This window comes from Hyperolius riggenbachi, chromosome 11 (assembly GCF_040937935.1).
Source record: "Hyperolius riggenbachi isolate aHypRig1 chromosome 11, aHypRig1.pri, whole genome shotgun sequence".
NCBI classification, from domain to species: Eukaryota; Metazoa; Chordata; class Amphibia; order Anura; family Hyperoliidae; genus Hyperolius; species Hyperolius riggenbachi.
In genome coordinates this window covers 42039517-42059604 of record NC_090656.1, presented here as the reverse complement: position 1 = coordinate 42059604, position 20088 = coordinate 42039517, and the positions used below count along the sequence as shown (strand labels likewise).

At 42.8% G+C, this 20088-nt stretch overlaps 1 protein-coding gene across 2 annotated transcripts in view; it reads right to left on the bottom strand.

Annotated features, from left to right (window-relative positions):
- The window catches only part of CPNE2 (copine 2), a 215659-nt gene that overhangs the window by 111763 nt on the left and 83808 nt on the right, over nt 1–20088 (bottom strand). The window contains exons 1-2 of one of the 2 annotated variants that reach the window (XM_068260755.1): nt 12466–12526; nt 8615–8805 (exon numbers count right to left, since the gene is read on the bottom strand). In XM_068260755.1, the coding sequence (XP_068116856.1) occupies nt 8615–8782 (168 nt within the window). In that variant the 5' untranslated portion in view covers nt 8783–8805; nt 12466–12526. Of the gene's footprint in view, nt 1–8614; nt 8806–12465; nt 12527–20088 lie in introns of those variants that run through there. The other variant, XM_068260756.1, reaches the window with a different exon arrangement.

The window sequence follows — 20088 nt, the reverse complement described above, 5'->3', positions numbered from 1 at the left end:
TTATGTTTGGCCCACTCTAGACCACCAGGGAAGCTATATTGGAGGTGAAGCCCTAGAACACTAGGGAAGACATATGGGGGAGACAAGTGAAATAACTAAACACTATGGAACTGTATAGGGGGAAGGGCTCTAGACACCAGGAAACTGTATAGGGCAGGGAGGACCACTAGATGCCAGGAAACTATGGGGAGGCAGGGGACCACTAGATACCAGGGGACTGTATAGAAGCTGAAGGGGGGGGGGGGGCATTAGACCCCTGGGCACTATATAAGGGAGGAAGTTGCCCTTTAGACATTAAGGTTGGTCCGGCGACTGGGTCCCAGTGTACAATTTTGGCCCACTTTGTATTTGAGTTTGACACCCTTGCTCTAGATTATCCCTCTACTGCGGTATCTCATTTTTGCTGAAAAATTGCCTTCAGGTATACTTGAAATGAAACATGATAATGATAATACCTCATGTGTCTAGCTTCATACATCAGCGCTAGTCCTATATGTCCTGAATTCAGCACATTTGGCTGAGTCCTGGCAGAGGCAGAACCTCACTGCTTGTTACAGCTTGCTCTCGGGATATGCTCTGTAATGGTTCAGTGGCTTATTTCTCCATGGCACGCTCCTAGCGCTGCTCATGTTCAAATGCAAATCATGTGCTGGATGAATAACAACTAAACAAAGTAAAGGAGGAAGCTGGAAGTTTTTCAGCTGCACAGATCAGCAGAAATCCAGAAAAATCATGCAAGGGCTTATTTCCAAGGTATGTCTTACAAGGCTGGAAGAAAAATCAATGTAAGAGGACAGGGGAGTGTGGATCTCTTAAATTAGGAACCTCTTATTGGATTGGGCTAGTGATTATCTTTGGGTAATCTGGTCCTCTCTGCATGTTTATTACAAGTTTGTAATAATGTTCTGCCCTCCGTGAAACCTTTAGCTTCTGATCTTATACAAGCTATGCGGCACATTGACTAAAGATTCACTTAAAGTGTAACTGTCAGGCTGCAAAAGCTAATTTAAACCTCTATTCTCCTGTGTTAAAGTTTACAAGGAAGCCAAAAAGGCAATACTGAAGTTAAAAATCTCTCTTACTTTTGATGTGTGCTGAACAGCAAGGCTGTTATTCCCAAGCTCTTAAGAGGCCGAGAGCAGGGCTGTGGAGTCAGTCCAAAAATCCACCGACTCCGACTCCTCAGTTTAGGATTCCACCGACTCAGACTCCTCGACTCCTCTAATTTGCATATTACAATTTTGTTGATTAAAAGTATGTAACATGAAATTCGTCTCTTAACTGCCAATGCTTAGGAATTTTACAAGACAACTGAAGTGAGAAGGATATGTAGACTACTATATTTATTCCCTTTAGACTAAAACTAGTCCTTGGTAAGAGTACTTGTAAAAGGTACAAACCGGAACAAAGAACATCTATCAGGCCCTAGGCAATGTAAGTGTGGGTACATGTAAGAATGATGTGCAGGTACTCTGCAGGGGAATGAGGAGATTGTATACAGACAACACCTCTGTGTTCAATGTGCACAGCATTCTCAGTGGATTCCCTGCAGCTCTGTGGGGAGTGCATATGTAGAGTATAGTACTACTGTGTAACAAAGTAAACCTAAGACAGATTAAATTAAAGTTTTATACATACCTGGTGCTTCCTCCAGCCGCCTTCAGGATAATCAGTCCCTCGTTGTCCTCCTCCTCCACCACCTGGATCTTCTGCTATGAGTCCAGGTACTTGAGCCAGTCGGGCGTAGTGCGCATGCACACACTCCGCCGCCAGGAGCATACTACACCTGTGCAGCACTATTGCGCAGGTGCAGAATGTTCCTGGCTGTGGGAGCGGCATGCGGCCGGACAGCGCTGACTGGCTGAATTACCAGGACTCATAGCAGAAGATCCGGGTGGTGGAGGACAGCGAGGGACTGATTAGACTGAAGGGGGCTGGAGGAAGCCCCAGGTATGTATAAAACTTTACTTTTCATCCGTCTCAGTTACCCTTTAATTTGTAGTCACCAAACCAAATTTTAACAACATATCAAATTATTTGATTTCATCAGCAAAGGGAGTGCATACATTTGCGTAAATCAGCATCAATGCAGAATTATTTCCATCTCGTTGACCATCTCTATTAGTGACACAGCTACACATCAGGCTTTATTCTTACAGCATAGATGTTATTTAGTATATATAAGAGATTCCTGTGTACACATCATATATACAGTCACAATCAGATATGTATATCTGACCTTAATAATACTGCTTTATTGAAGCAGCACAAGTAACTAATTTTGATTGGTTTATTTCATTTTTGTGGACTAAGCACAGCTACTACGGTATATATAGTGTATATATACATTATTTTTAATGACTATTATCTGAGAAATAGAAAAATGTATCATATTTTCTATTTTAATTACAGTTACAAATTCATTAGGAGTCGGTGCATTTTTCCCCGACTCCGACTCCAGGCACCCAAAATTGCCCGACTCTCCGACTCCACGACTCCGACTCCACAGCCCTGGCCGAGAGGCCGCATACCATACTGCAAAGCATTCTGGGGCTGCTTCTTCCCACCTTGGGTCCTCCCCTCGGCTGCTATTGAGAAGTTACAGGCTCATGTTACAACAGCTTGTAACGCAGTCCAGCTCACAGCACTGAAAAATCTCCGGGCAGAGTATACTGCATGAGTCCACTATTGTTCCTAGCCACATGGCTAATTAATATTCACTGCACAGTAGTGTTGTCTTTTTTGTAAGTCGAATCATCAGGAAGCAGGGAGGATATTACATCACAATTGGCTTCATAGGAGGCAGACAAACATGGAACCTGCCATGAGCTGTCAGGAGCATCATTCTCTGCAAATACTATATAAAAATTCTGTGAAATCCAATCGTGGACAGTGAAATGCATATGTAATATAAGTACAGCCAATCTTTAGCTACTGATATATGTGTTTGTTTTCTCTGAGACCTTATACCTAACAGCTCCTCTTTAAAGGATACCTGACCCAAGGCAATGCTACCCAAGGTATGCACAGAGGGATAGTAAGTTCATCCTGGATACACATACCTCTGTACATTGGCCTCAATTCACTAAGCTTATCTCCTGTCTTTAATAGCGTTTCTAGAGTTATCACCATGGTGATAAGGCATGTAGTATTCAGGAAACCTTTTACCTCAGGCAAACCTAAAGTTAACTCTTCTGTCTTTAAGTTGAGGTGAGATCTCTAAAGTTAATGTTTCAATCCTTAAAATAACTACAGAATTTTAAAGTTAAAGAGGAACTTCAACCTAAACAAACATACTGTCAATAAGTTACATTAGTTATGTTAATTAAAATAGATAGGTAATATAATCTCCTACCCACACTGTTTTAAAAGAACAGGCAAATGTTTGATTTCATGAGGGCAGCCATCTTTTTGGTTGAAAGGAGATGACAGGGAGCATGAGACACAGTTCCAACTGTCCTGTGTGCTGATCACCCCTCCCAGTTGCTAGGCAATGTGAATAACAACATAGGAAATCCCATCATGCTTTGCACAGCATCAGGGAAAAAAGGCCCGGGCAGTTTTCTTTGATGGGTGGAGCTTAGGTAAAAATGCAGCTAAAAATGATGCTTTGGTAAGAAAAACAAAGTTCTGATGCTGTGAAACTGTTAAAGAAACACCAAGCCTTTTCAGTTCTGCTGAGTAGATTTTTAGTCCGGAGGTTCAATTTAAAGACAGGCTGTTAATTAACTGCATGTGACAATAACTACAGAAGAGGTAAGAGAACTCTCTCACTGTGTGGTGGCAAGTTTTCTCTTGCCTTATTTTCTCCAGCTCATGATTTTAGTGAATTGAGGCCATTGTCTGTTCCTCTGAGCATTGGATTGACCAGGAAAGAGGAGAAAATGGGAGCATGACAGGAGGGGACATCTCAGCAAGCCTACCTCTTCCTGATTGAAAACTTGATAAGAGTCAAGGAGGGAACGAGGAGAGTGACGGACAATGCACAGAGGTATGTGGATCTATCATGGACATACCTCCGTACTTACCTCAGGTAGCTTTGTCTCCAGCTAGTGTGCTTTAAATCACAAGATGGGATGTTGTGCATATACACCAATGTGTTAACAGGCAATCTGCACAAACTTTAGCAAACTTCTATGAGCTGCAAACTGATGAAGTGAGAGTCTGCAGCCAGTTTTTACTGGAGTTGTTCACTGAGCAATATTATTGTTTTATTTTTAACTGTAGTCGCCAGCTCATGCACAAGGGACCTCAAAGCAGAGCTCACATTTCAGCAGGCCACATAAAGCAACTGACCACAGAGTCTCCAGTGTTAGCTTGTCACACTTCCAATGTCCTGACTGGGGAGGGTTATTCCTGAACTCCCTTCCCCCTCCCGTCATTATTTACTCCTCATCACATGATCCAGAGAGCCTGGAAGCAGCATCATTCATTTAGGCTGGATTCACACTTAGATGCGTTGTGTTAAGTCGCATTGAGTAGCAGCATGCTTTTTTTCAATGGGATGCAATGGGACGGAACTCAACGCAAAGCATCTAAGGCCTGGAACCCACTAGGAGCGCTTTTCTGAGCACTTTGTAATTTGAAAAGCTCTTGCTAATGTAATGCTCTGTGTGTGATGCCACTTGAGTGATGTGATTTTATAAAAATCCACCATAGCATTGCATTAGCAAGAGCTTTACAAATCACTAGTGCTTAGAAAAAGGCTGCTAGTGGGTTTGAGCCCTAAGTGTAAATCCAGCCTTAAATTTGGCCACACACAGTGCAATTTTGAATATTTTTTTCTGATTCAAGGATTATGATTTTTTTTTGTGAATGATTGTAACTTTTGAAAAACCTGACCACTGTATCCTACACCTTGCTTGGGTCTATAAACCAGGAAATTTACAATCTATCCTACACCATCCAATTTTGTAAAAAAAAAAAAAAAAAAAAATGATTAGAATTTTCCACTGTGGCTAATCTAAAAATATTGAAAAAAAAAAGGATATTACATCACATTTCTCAATAAAAAAACAAAACAAAAAAACACATATTTTTCAATACGACCTTTCGTTTTTTTTATGGAAAAACAGGAAAACCAAACATCACATTGTATTGCGCGTGGCCACCTTTACGCTGAGTAGTAAATGAATGGCAATCCAATCCATTATACAAGAACATTTGTGTAGTCAAAAGATAAAAATAAAATAGGTCACTGTGTACTGACCCATAGAAAATTACTGTTTTCTTCGACCCATCCATTTTCATTGCACAGTGGCACCCATGATGTGAACCAAGAAAGTTTAAAGAGACTCTGTAACAAAATTTTCAGCCTTATTTCTTCTATCCTATAAGTTCTTATACCTGTTCTAATGTGGTCTGTCTTACTGCAACCTTTCCTAGTTGCACAGTGGCTGTATTATCTCTGTTATATAATCTAATCTTCTTTCCTTTGTCAGCTTTGTCAGGCTCAGGCACTCAGGCAGGAATGTGCTGCTCTGCTTGTGACAGGCAGAAGCTATACACACCCTCTCCATGCCCCCTGCAGGCTCTGTATGAGTCACAGACTGAGCTTCTCTCAGCCTATCGCATGCTGGTTAGCAGCCATGTTTTTTGTTTGTAAACACTGCCTAAAACTGGCAATTACAAACCAGGATTGCAGCAGGGAGGGGCAGAAACAGCACAGAGAGGCCCGGGAGAACATAATGAATAGAATGGTATGCTTTTTATTGTAAGAATTTTAGAGTACAGATTCTCTTTAAGTGGCATGATGGGTGGACGTCTGCTGAGCAGTGATCAGTTCATTCTGGATTACTGATGCCCAGAAGACTGCCTCATGACTACCCACAATGCATTCTGGCTACAATTCAAAAATCCCTTACTAAGGACATCTTGTGAGGCAGGTGGGTGCCGCTACTGGGTGGTGACAGGATCTATTGATTACATGTTGATGGCCCCAGTTTCTAGGCAAGGTACGTCTCACTATGTGTTGGAAGTATTGCTTATTATTGTTAAACCATATAGGTGGCTTTTAGCGCATCTTTAACAATATTTCTTTGAACTAGCAGAACCGGAATTAACAGGGGCTGAACTGGAACATAGCGCTGGGTTTATGAGAGCAAATGATTTATCAACCAACAACTAAATTAATTACAGTAAAAAATCCACTGTGTAAGTATTCCTTCACTTCCCAATTTTATCAGCCCTGTGGAAAGTTCCAGTTCAACTTTCACTAATTCCAGCTGTTGTAGACTGCAATAAAAGCTGTTAGGTCTAACTAAAACTGCCATCTCTATTGCCACATATGCAATGAGAACAAAAAGCGCAGCCTTCTGTACCCCCCTCCAGGAAGATAGTCATACAGCTGTGTGGAGTGCACTGGCAATGCCACCCAGAAGTGTAAATACAAGTTGCGTCAGTGGAGTACTGAAAGGCAGCAGCAGCAGGAATAGAAGGCGGTGAGCCATGAGACGGAGTGTGGACCGCATTGCTGGCACCATGAGCTGGGTGGACTGCATCAGCGGTGCCAACCAGAAGTGTACATATAAGAAGCATTAATGAAGCACAGATACTGAAAGGTGGCGGCAGCAGGAGGAGATGGGGGGATCTAAGACGGAGTGTGAACCGCATTGCTAGCTGGCACCGTGAGCAGGTTGGACTGCACCTGGAATGTCACCCATAAGTGTACATACAAATAGCAAACATTTTAAAGTAAAAGTAGGAGTGCCAGACCAAGATGGTGTGTGCCAGCACTGCTGCTGTAGTCTGTGCTCCAGGGAGTGGTAGGAAGGTAGACAATATTGCTAACTTGCATCATGAACTGGATGACATGAATGCCACCCATCAATCTTGCAATACTTACCATTAGGCAAAGGCAATGGCACCTATCAGCAGGGCTGTGGTTTCGGAGTCGGAGTCGAGGCAATTTTGGGTACCTGGAGTCGGAGTTGGAGTCGGAGTCGTCGTTTCATAAACTGAGGAGTCGGAGTCGGGAGATTTTTGTACAAAATCCACAGCACTGTTAAATATTAGACTAAAGGTGGCCACACACGATACAATAAAATGATCCGACTTTACAGTAATTCGATAAATAAGATCGGATTCCCAGAGAAATCGAAAGCTTTTTTTTTTCATTCGAGCAAGAAATCCGATCAGATTTCCCATTTTTATTCGATAAAAGTTGATCAGGAGAGCTGGATTTTTCTGATCAATTTTTATGAATATTGAATGTTGTTTGTTAGATTGTCAGTTTATTAATATATACACCTTAGAGTTCTTTAGAGTTTCCAATCATTTTTATCATAATTAAGGAAAAATTGAACATACGTGTGTGGAACATTGATCAGATTTTTGAAATGTTACAATCAGTCAGAGAAATTGATTGCAATCCTTGAATTGAACAGATATTTAAAAAATTGTATGGTGTGTGGCCACCTTAAGGAGTCGGGGCCATTTTGGTTACCTGGAGCCGGAGTCGTGGTTTCATAAACTGAGGAGTCGAAGTCGGAAGATTCTTATACCGACTCCACAGCCCTGCCTATCAGTGGGGTTGGTGCTGGGGGTTTTCATTTGCACTTGCCTGGCCTCAAGGAACAAGTAAAAATGTAAAGTAGATTGCTAGCTACCAGCATGACAAGCACTACATTGGCGATGAATGCCACCTCTCTAGGTAGCAAGAACTAGCAGAAAAATGAAACGAAAGCAGCCGCAGGGGCCAGTACCTTGCATTGCACTTCCATCTGCAGACACTGGTCACAGGTAAAATAGGACAGTTGTATGACTGTATCATTGGCTCTGGCGCCTCCCTGCATCATGCTGACCAAGTAATGCTGGATAGCTAGCCTTTGTTCACACAGACATGCAAGCATATAAAGGGTGGAGTTCCAAACAGTCAGTGTCACAAATGAGTCCATGCAGCTGCAGATTCTGTTACCGCTGGAGTCTGCAAAGCGCTGTGGTGGCCATAGAGGTATAGCAAAAATGGTTGCAGATGGTGCGCGTAAGTAAATGCATTTAAAGAACCTTCAGATCCCCCCACACTCCTACCGTTTCACAAACAGTTTTTAATCCAAAGTCTATCGTGACACCACCCAGGTATTGCATAGTTTTCTCATCGCTGATACCTTGATCTCCAGCGATTCTAGCAATACCCCATGTGCAAATTATACACATTCAAAAACTGGTGCAAACATGGACAAGTTATCACAAGGCAGCATTGGTCTTTGTTTTCCACTTTCACACAGCCCACTACAATGCCACTAGACAGGTGTGAAGGGTCATCTGAGGTGCTAAAAATATATAACGTATATATAGCTTTGGGGTAAAAAAATAAATAAATAAAAAGTGTTGAGTTTTAGCGTGATGTCTGTGATCACAAAATGGCAAAGCAGAAAATCTATATGTTCTGTATTTGACTAAACTGTCCGATAAACAACACATGAATCATACAATGAAGGTAACCTTCTGTGCCCAAGGGACAAGAAGCTATAACTGTTACCAGTTATAGCCTCTCGCTCCAGGTCTGGTTTCTGAGAACTCAAGCCACTCTGAGAAACATAATCAATATTTACCCAGTGCAAGATAATGCAGTGTTTGTTTCACTTGGACTGAAATGATGTTTTCATTACTGTACCTCTGTCCACTTGTCATTCACTTCCAGAAATAGGACACAAAAAGGGTCAGATTTAGAGGCGACATCCCGGTCGAGGAGGCTCTGACAGGAAACAGAAAGTTCTACTCGGCAGACGCAATAATGGGAGCCCACTGGTCCAGCTGAAGAGCTGCTGTATGTGTACGCCATGGGCTTCAGCAAAGCACGACAGTCTATGGAAGAGAGAAAACAAAGACACAAATGTTTAAGCTACAAACTAACCAAGTGTGATGAGCTCAGCCTAAAAGTAATCCTGAAGTGATCTGTAGTATGATGAAGTAACGTGTATACTGTATGTAGTACTAATCCATCTAAGAATTTGCCAACTTTACCTTCTAAGGGTTAATAACCCAGTACTATAAATCCTGGGCACTCTTCTGTAGGACTTCCATGCTCAGAGATGAACTTCTGACACAAGGGAAGGAGCAAGGAGTGAGGAGAAAGCTCAGCACACATAAAGAGTGAGAGTGGAAGCCAGCCACAGTATATAAACTGACCACCTAGATTTTAAAATTGTTATAGAACGGTGTTCCATTTTGTGTTTCCACATGAGATAAGTACAGTATATCTTACAAAAGCACCTTAATACCGATCTTTAGATTTAATCATTCAAGTGACTACCTATGTGATTTGCCATGCCCAATGGGCTGCCACGATCTCTCACAAACTCCATGAAGTCTGAAGGCCAAACCTTGGTCTCCCCACATCCTTTCACTGGCCCTACTGAAAATGGGTGGGGTGGTAAACATCCCCTTGGCTATGCCTTCTCTCCCATCAGGCGGTATGGATTGATCAGGCCACCACAAGTAGCAGCGACCACCGCTGTGAACATCTAGATGAAAGCATTTAAAGGATTTTATAAGATCTAAAGATCTAACATGACAAGGGAGGTGATTAAGGAAATGGAAGTTTTATATAATGATAACATTTTGTGTGGCGAGGGGATTTAGAAAGTAAACAATATTATGGTATGTCAGGAAAGACTAAATTTGAATCAGTACTATACCTAAACTTTTATCATCATACTATATTTCACTTTAAAGAGCAACAATAGTCACATCCATTTTACAGTACATTGTTACAATGTTAGTCATGGGGCAGGAGAGGGTTTAGGGTAAGGAAAGAGATTAGAATTATAGGCTTTGGATCAGTAGAGAGGAGAAGCTACAGTATGCCGATCAGCCAGACTCAACTTCCCCTGCCCCTATGTGGACTTTGTCACCATATTGCCCTCACGACTTATGGGGGCGTGGCTTTTACTGGCAGCAGGGAGAGGGAGTGAACAGCCTTAAAGAGGAACTCCAGTGAAAATAATGTAGTAAAAAAGTGCTTCATTTTTACCATAATTATGTATAAATGATTTAGTCAGTGTTTGCTCATTGTAAAATCTTTAAAATCCCTGATTTACATTTTTTATTTTTTTTGTAAAATGACTTTTATTGATTTTTAATATAATACAAAACAGTAGAGGAACAGGTAAACAGGGAGACATCTTCCCATCAACATTGTAATGCAAAAAAAAAGTGATACCTTGTACAGGAATTCTTGAAAGCTTTGGTTGCCATTCTAATGTCTGTTGACTTATAATTGACAGCATTAATTGTAATGAGAGAAAGAAAAATGCAGAGGATTCACTAGGTATAATGGCACACTATTATATAACATTGGAACTTAAGGAGAGACTATCTCTAGTATTATCTCCTTAAGTGAGTAGGTATCTCGTCGTATCATCCAGACAGGAGTGTGTAGGGAGAAGGAGGGAAGGAAGAATAGGGAGGGAGTGGAGAGGTAGGAAAGATAGGAATAGGGGAGAAAGAGAGAAGGAGAGGTCTGCTGCCAAGATCATCGCCGATTTGAGTGTGTGTGTGGGTTTCTATTGTTGAGGTTTGGTCAGAGGTGCGCACGGGGTGCTTACGTGGTAGAGTATAAGTGTGAGTCTGATTTACATTTTGACATTTATTACATGGTGACATTTTTACTGTGGGCAGGTTATGTAGCTGCTCTTAGTTGTTCTGGCTGTTACAGACAGCTGTAAACAGCCATTTCCTGTCTGTGAACATTGTTACATTGTGGCAGTTTGCCCAGAGTACCGTGGTACTCAGGGCTTCTTGTGGGAGGGGTTTCAGCACAAAATCAGTCATACAGCGCCCTCTGATGGTCTGTTTGTGAAAAGCATTATATTTTTCATGTAAAAGGGGGTATCAGCTACTGATTGGGATAAAGTTCAATTCTTGATTGGAGTTTCTCTTTAAGTATGCTACCATGGAGGTTGGTGCCTGTAACTCCAAGCAGCAGATGAATATATGGGCAACACTCCTCCCTTGCAGCGCTGCATCCCTGGTTTACAACCCAGCACTATCTGCACAGAGTTTGTATGTTCTCCCCGTGTCTGCGTTGGTTTCCTCTGGGCACTCCAGTTTCCTCCCACATCCCCCAAAACATACAGAAAAGTTAATTGGCTCCCCCTAAATTGGCCCTAGACTTTGCTGGTCATATGACTATGGTAGGGATTACACTGTGATGACTATAGTGGGGATTACATTGTGAGCTCCTCTGAGGGACAATTAGCGACAAGACTATATACTTTGTAAAGCCCTGCGGAAGATGCCAGTGCTATAAAATTATTATTATATATATATATATATATATATATATATATATCTTAATTATTGTAACGGTCTGTAAAGCACATGACAAAATGTGACTTTACGAAGTGGCCTTCGTACGAGGTATACAGAGGTCGTGTCCTCTGCCTAGATAAAGGTGCCTACTAATGATCCAATTTAGCTGAAGTGGAGAGAAACGGTCATAAATCTTTGATTGGGACCATAAATAGAATTAAAAATTGTAACAATCCAATCATTTCAAATACAATCGATCTGAAATGGATTGATAATCGGATCGATGATCTAATTGTTTCTTGTGAATTGGTACCATCAATGGTATCGATCTGATCAATCAGAATGTCGATTGTAAGGCAACATTGGTCAATTAGTGAGCATATTTACTTGGTACAACCCTACAAAGACGGAAGGTATGTGATCTAAAAGGGAATTTATGTTTAGTTCAAATGGTTTGCTAAAACAGATATAATCATTTTGTTACAAATTGGGCCTGATTCACAAAGCGGTGATAACTCAGTTATCACACCTAAAAGACTTTAGGCGTGATAACCTTTGCACTAGCAAAGTTATCACCGCTTTGTGCTCTAACTCGCGCGAAGCTCCCGCATGCAAAGTTTTAAGTCCCATAGGGCTTAATGGGCACTTCGCGCGAAGCACGGTGCGCTGCGCGCATAGCGCACCGCACTACGCGCGCAAAACGTTGCGCGCGGGAGTTCGCGCGAATTCCTTCAGATCATGCCTAAACTAAGTTTAGGCGTGATAAAGGGCTTTTCACAGGCGTGCAAAGTGTTTGCACCGCTTTGTGAATCAGGCCCATTGTCTTTTTTACAGAAATGGCAGAATGTATTGAATTGGCCTGTGGAGAATTTTGCCCGAAGGTATAATCCTAATATTAAGGCTAAGCCCCCAGCACATGACATACTGAGTGTTATATTGCCTGTTGGGTCAACTGAAGAATGTGACAGCAGCAATCTACTTCTAGCGCTAGCCATAAGGCATAAGGCAAACATGTTCCCTGGTAAACTACTGCTGCTTCATTCCACACCAGGAATCTACCCTATTGCAAGAACAAGGGCATGCCTAATCCTTCCATTATTTACTGCAAGTTCCACATCCTCTTCCCAAGATTCCTGTGACAAATGCTGACTAACGCGTGCAGTGATTTCTTTCTCAATAAAAACACCTGGACATTGACAATTCTATTTTTACCTTATGAAAAGCAAATCTGTGGGCAGTAAACTATTAAACAGCAGTTACTATAGAAACAGGGACTTCCTGGTTATATGAGCATAGCCACACCCCCTGTTCATATGCTACAGAACAATTATGACCACTAGACAGGCCTGAGCATTGACATGTGGAAGATGAGTGTGTGCCTGTTCCTCTGCAAACTGACTTTAGGAAATCTGTATTTGCAAGAGGATGGATTGCAATGCAGCACTGTTTGATGTAAATGTAACTGTAAACAGGTTCACTTTAATGGAGAGGTCTTTGCAAAAGAGATTGCCAGCGTAGATTTAGGGCATTTCCACTAGGGGCCAGTGTTTGCTGGAGCAATGTGGCATTCTGGATAATGTACTGTATGTATAGCGCGTCAGAAATATGCATGCGTCATAGAGGGTGGCGCTATGTTCCACTACAGACCTGTTTGTTTTATGACACGAACATGCAAATTTCCTGCATTAGGTGGAAACAGCCCAATGATTTTCGATGAGCTGTTACACTTAAAGCAAATTTTGTGCGCATTCAGTATCTGGAAATCAGACCCAGTGGAAACAAAGCTTTAGGGCCTATTTCCACTACGCCCAAATCCGGGCCAATTCAGCAGTATTCCCCGCATGCGAAAGGAGCAGGGAAACGCTACCTAACTCCCAAGTTAAATGCCGGCAAGATCGCACTACAGTGAGAATCTGGACAGCATGCTGCAGAAAGTAGCATCGCACGTTACACATGCGATGCAACAAGTTACAACACGTTGCAGTGAACCATACAATCCCATTGAAAGTCATTTTCATTGCCACTGTAAACCCGCACGTTACCCTATGAACGCACTGTATTTAATGCATTATTCCACCGGAATCGCAACACTGCACCGCAATGAATGCGATAGCCCCATAGGAATATCACTGGGATGCGATAATATTGTCCGTTACAATGCAACTGAATGGACATAGTGTGCAAGGAGTCTAAGACAATTCCTGTTGTTTTTCTCCTACACAGCATAAGGCAAACTGAGTACATCAAAGACAAAAACAGACCTAACTACTATTTGGTGCACCGAAATCACACCTGATTGATCTCTGCCGAGTTCAGAAAGCAACTGCCTGGGAGGGTACTCGGTTTCCTCTCCCCTCTAAAGCTAGCTGGCCAGGACAGCCATCATGGACTACTTTGGTTGAGAATCTAGCATGTGTACGGATGCCCCCGAAATCATCTAAAGAGCTGACATAATGGATATTTAGACATGTGACCGACCCCAAGTGCCTCGTCCTACTACTCACCCCACCTGCCAGAAACCACTCTGGTGTGTACCCTTCCTCAGCCCTAATCTATAGTGACCATGTTAGCCTCTAGGCTAGTGATGGGTCTGTGCAGAGCTCAGCTTTGAACCGTCACCCGAGTCATGGAGTCCAGATCCCTGCAGGTGACAGTCCTCATGTGCAGAAGACTTAAACTTCTTTTCTGTGGTTTCTGCAAGCTCAGTTAAAGAAGGTGAGCTGTTTTAAAAGTTGCAAGCATCCAGCACTTGTGGCGATTTCTGCCTGTGCATCTGAGCGGGTGTCAGCTGGCCGTGGATGCAACATGCAGGGCTTTTCTACTGGGCAGTATTCACACTGCGTGACAACTGCTGACATGCTTTTGTTTACAACCACTGCCATACGCATGCATTATTTTGCAACCAAAAGTTGCATGTCCCCAGCAAATAAGCAGCCAAATGACACTGAAAGAGCCCTTAGACTTGGAACAATTTACTGCCTGATCTTGTTACAACCATGTGGCAGTGATTAGATTGTGAGCCCCTCTGAGGGACAGTTAGTGACAAGACAATATACTCTGTACAGCGCTGCGGAAGATGTCGGCACTATATAGATACTTAAAGAAAAAAATAATGTGGCTATAAAATCTAAATGGTGTCTGTCAATTGTTAGTGAATTTTTTTTTTTTTTGCAATAACTCAGTACTGAAGGAGGAATTCACTGCAACATAGAATTGCCAGCAGCAATCATCCATCCCATATTGTCCTGGAGTCAGCGTGCCAGTGGCGTTCGCGGACCTGTATGTCCTGAAGGGAACGCGGGTTTGTGAGCAGAGTCACCATGGTGAACTCCATCCTTGCTGGCCAGCTGCCTTGAGGTCAAAGGTCATGCTGGGCATTATGGGACGAGGTTTGTTGCTGGTGAACCTCCACTGTGGTGAATTCCATACCTACTCAGTGTGACCAGTTCTGTGGAGCAGGGTGTGCTGCTGTCCTGATGTACAAAGCTGCTGTCAGGAGGTTTACAGAGAAGCAACCAACCACTTGAATTACAGAGGCAGAGCAACTACATATTGTAGAATTCAAAGGGATACCCAGGCAGCTCCTGGTTTCAGCATCAGAAACAGTTAGATATTATTGAGTATTTATAGAGTGCCGACATCTTCCCCAGCGCTGTACAGAGTATATACTGTCTTGTCACTAACTGTCCCTCAGAGGGGCTCACACTCTAATCCCTACCAGTCATATGTCTATATATGCATTGTGGTATAGGGCCAATTTTATGTATAATGCAGTGTATGCATCATAGTCTAGAGCCAGTTTTAGGTGGAAGCTAGTTAACTATGTTTTGGGATGTGGGAGAAAACCAGAGTGCACGGAGGAAACCCACACAGATATGGGGAGAACATACAAACTCCGTGCAGATAGTGCCCTGGCTAGGATTCCAAACGGACCAGTGCTGCAAGGAGAGAGCGCTAACCACTATGCCACAATGCTGCCCGATAAAATGCTGTATATTGGTATGTAACCACCCTCCTAGTGATGTTCAGCTTAGGCTATATAGTTATGCAGCCTTCTGCCCCAGAGCATGCTGAAAGACCAGGTGTTGTTTCTGCTCACTTCGGAACACACAGCAAACATTCCGCAGTGATACGCCTTGACAGCAGTAAAGACGTCTCCATCTGTGATAAATTTAAGACTGTAAATCAGGGACAGGAAAGATTTTACAATGGGAAAAATGACTAAATAATCTGTAAATTAATATTGTAAAATGTAAGCAATTTCAGTCATTACGTCACATCCAGTGAAGTTCCTTTCTAAGGCCCATGTCACATGGCAACTTTCCGATCAGTAATACATGCAGCAGCATAGATTCATCTAAATTAATTTCTTTCAAGTAGCATAGTGTCCCTAGTCATGGGACAATTAGCTGATCTTAAAGTGTACCAGAGATCTCACTATGTAAAGATTTCATATTTACCCGAAGCTTCCTCCCACCCCATAAACACGTGCAAGTCCTTCGCCGTCCTCCCGCGGTCTCCAGTTCAGCCGCAATCAGCCCCAGTAACTGGGTCTTCTGCGCCAGTCTGGGTCTTCTGCGCATGTTCCCTTAAACCTCTTGAAGACCAGTGGTTTATACTCCCCCAGTGACCAGGCCATTTTTTACAATTCAGCACTTCGCCACTTCGGTCATACAACTTAGCAGCCAAATGAATTTACCTCTTTTTCTTGCCTATAATAGAGCTTTCCTTTGGTGGTCTCTGATTGCTGCTGCGATTTTTTTTTTTCATTAAAATTGTTTATTTTTTTTAATAAAAATCCCTATTTCCTATAATTTACTCCCCCCCCCTTAATTGGCCTTAGACTGCGATCCATACATTACACTACACTCTCATAGGCATAAGCCTATGAGAGGGATTAGATTGGGAGCCGTTAGGAGGGACAGTTAAGTGACAGGGCTGTCCCCTGTACAGCGCTGCGCTAGATCGCAGCGCTGTACAAATGTAATTTGCTTTTTTTTTCTATATCAGCCTGCCAGCTCTGATTGCGGCTGGCAGGCTGATCCCAGATCCGTGCTCTGTTGATGTGCAAGGAAAGTACGTGCGAGCTCACGTACCCCGCTTATCCCGCCCAAAGCACTTTGATGCCAATCGGCGTTAGGCGGACTCGGCAAGCCACTCTCCCACTGCCCATCAGTGTGTGATGGTGAAAAGGTGGTTAAAACAGAGGTGGAGACGCCCACTGCATAAAAGATAGGATAATAAGCTGTTAGTCTTATAAACAGAGAGGTAACCTTAACTCTCTTGAAGAATTTGGACCAGTTTATTGAAAAGAGGTCTTTTATTAGAGCACCTATAATTGATAACACATTTCGCGGGTGCTTGCCCGCTTCCTCAGGTCACTGAAAAAGACCCGATGCCTTAACTGCTATGGCTGCGTAGCAAGTATAAGCGCCTCTCTGTTCACTGATCTGTCACTAATTGCTTCTGACATTCATTTGCTAGTGACGGAACACCGAGTGGCTCTCCAACATTATGCCTGTTAATGGAAAAGGATTCTGATGATTCTTATCCAGAAATCTGTGTGATCCAAGCCTGAGATGATAGAGGGAACAATCGGTGCCTCCATTTCCACGTTATAAAGCTCTGTCACTAGTTAAGCTGGTGGCAAGGTACTTAACTGTGAATAACAGGAAAATGGCATGCAGCTTGCATCATCCCACAACAACATAATAGCAGAGCTGCATTTATATAAGTTCTGGGAAAGATCTTCTACCCACCACCTCCCAGTAATGAAGGCAAAGTGCAGCATCTCAGGTTAAACAGGTAGCAAACTTATGTCACAGTAAATGAAAGATCACTTATATGAGCAGGATCTGTTTACAAATGCAACAACAACAGAGTTTAAGCATTATTGGATGGGAATTCCTGCACAAGCATTTCAGACAGTGAAAAAGGCTAGCAGAAGGCAAGGTGTGAAAAACTGTAGACTGTACTGATCCCAAAGCAATTTAACTCCATGCTTTAAGGCTACGTTCACAGCGGGCATTGTGTTTCCTGTAACAGCGGGGTACGCAACAGGAAAGCGGTGTCGCGCGTTATCCACGCATTGCGTCACACACAGTCAATGAAAAATAAGTTTCCCTGTTACTGCTCACACGCGCATACAGTAGGTGTATTGCAGTGTGGCAAGCTGCTTTACAAAGCTGCCGTTATGCCGGACGATAACACACAACTGTGAATGTAGCCTTAAAGTCCAAGGAAAAATGTATTTAAAAAAATAAAAGGAGATACTTACCTATGGAGAGGGAAGGCTCTGGGTCCTATAGAGCCTTCCTTCTCTCCTGGTCCCCTCTGTGGGCTGGCACTGGCTCCCTGGTTTGAATCCCCCACAACAGAGGATTTTGGAAGTCTTTGAGAGCCAAGTCCTCCCGAAGACAGGCGGCCCCATACTGCACACGTGTGAGTACGCGAAAGAGAGCACTCGTGCGTGCACAGTATGGAGCGGCCCATCTTCGGAAGCACTCGGGCTACCTAAACTTCTGAAGTCCCCGGCGGCATGGGATTAGAGCAGTATTAGAGCAGGTTGAATACTTCTACCGGGGAGCCAGCGATGGAACCGGGACTGAGAGAGGACATGGAAGGCTCTATAGGACCCAGAGCCTTCCCCATCCATAGGTAAGTATCTGCTTCATTTTTTAAATTAATTTCTTTATTTTTTCTCATTGACTTTAATGTTAAATTGAATGCATTCATAAAAAAGAACTCTGCATCCCCTAACATTTCTAAATACACTCATAGGCCTTTCTTCACTACTTCCTGGAGTGTTTTCTGACAAGGGGTGTAACCAGGACTGCCAAGGTGCTGGCCATAGCAGCTATCATTCATGAAGTAAAAAAAAAAAAAAGTTTTTAAAAGTTAAAGTGACTGTGTCACATTAAAAAAATAAAGTGTTTTTTTTTCCCATACGGTGAATTGTTAACTCCTACCTAATTAACCACTTGTGTGATCTATAATGGGCCTTAAGATGCATGGACACCTGTAATGGCTGCCGCCCACAGCGATTGGATGCAATCACTAAGGTGACAGCTAGGGGACCCAACGCTGTATTGCATTGCTATGTTGTTGCCTAGCAAAGTACAGCACCCAGAGATCGCATGAAATCCATACAGATGCAATAATGTTACGCTACATGCCCAACTGGTGTCATTTTAACATGGATGAGACAAATCATGTATTTTGATGTGCTTTAAAACTGTGGCACTTGTTATGTGAAAATTAGGAAGGATGAAACGTGAAAAAAATGTGTAATTTTTGTTTTCATTCCTAATTTTCCCAGATAAAATGCCTGTAAAAATAAACAATTCTTGGGAAAAAAATGTTACCGAAAGAAAGCCTAGATTGTCCTAATATATATATATATATCATAAACATGGTGTGCAGGGTGGCGTAGTGGGTAGACCGAATGCTTTTATGTGACCCAATGTCCTGTTTATACAGAGTGAATAACAAAAGGAAAGCAGGAAAATGATGGCTATATAAAGCTGCACCAAACCACAATGTGTTCAGTCAATCAATCTTTATTGGTCTACATACATAATTAAAATCATTTAAAAACAAAAAAGACTGGACAACAATAAGCAATATCATATGATAAATTTGGAGTTAGACTATGGTGGAAATATGACTATAGAAGGGATTAGAGTGTGAGCCCCTCTGAGGGGCCCTTCAAGTCAGTGACAATAATATACATACTATGTAAAAGTGCTGCAGAAAATGTTGGTGCTGTATAAAAATTAATACATTAGAAAACTTGATCTGACATATAAATACAGTATGGCTTCCTTTACACTGCAAATCGCAGTTCCGATTTGTGATCCCTATTTTCATTGGATGCTATCAACACAAGAAGAAAAACAGTAAAAAAGCAGCATGTAGGACTTTTTTTAACCGTGTCACAAATCCGAATCATATTCGTATGTAAAATCGCATCAAAATCGGAATCGCATGTAATGTAAAAGAGCCCTATGATAGATTAAAAGCCAGGGCTCCTGCCCAGTAAAGTGCATCAGCAAATGCTGGTTTGGAAAACTGACAGTCGATCAATCCTATTTATTAATAGGATCCACTCTTGTGCAATCTGCAATTTTTCCCAGAAGAGCAGATGTCTTTCCCATATAGCTTATGGTGGAAACGCATATGCCCCCCGGCTCCAACAAATCCACAACCGACCATTGGAGCGCACAATACACTGTTTACTTCGGCTGGCCGTTTGAGATTCAGCTTTACTGGAGACCGAGCCTAATGGCCCATACTCACGGGCTACAATTGTCGCCGCAACCACGTGGCGCGCGCGTGTTGTGGCGACAGGTCGCCCGTGAGTATGGCATGCGCGCCCCGAACCGTCGCTCGTCGTTGCTGTCGCCAGGCGATTGGCGCGGTCAATCGCCTAGTGACAGTTGCCACCGCAACTTCAACTGTCGCTAGTCCGCGTGTGTATGCGGACTAGCAACAGCAACCTTATAACCAGAGAACTGAGTTTTCGGCGGGGGGAGGAACGGTCGGCGACAGCTTCCGTCGCATCACAGATCCCTCTTCCGCGGAGGAACCTGGTGACGAGCTGTCGCGGAACTGTCGCACACACGCTCCCCTGTGCTAGCGACAATCTACAAAAGTAACCCGTGAGTATGGGCCATTAGACTGAACAGTCATGCAGGTAGATAACCCATCCAAATGAATGGACAGTGAGTGATGATGGACAGAAACGCCTCAGGTTCCCCAGTACTTCCTTCTCTCTCACCGAGGACAAGCTCTGCTTTATGACAGTGAGCACTTCAATTCCTAGTGGTTACAACC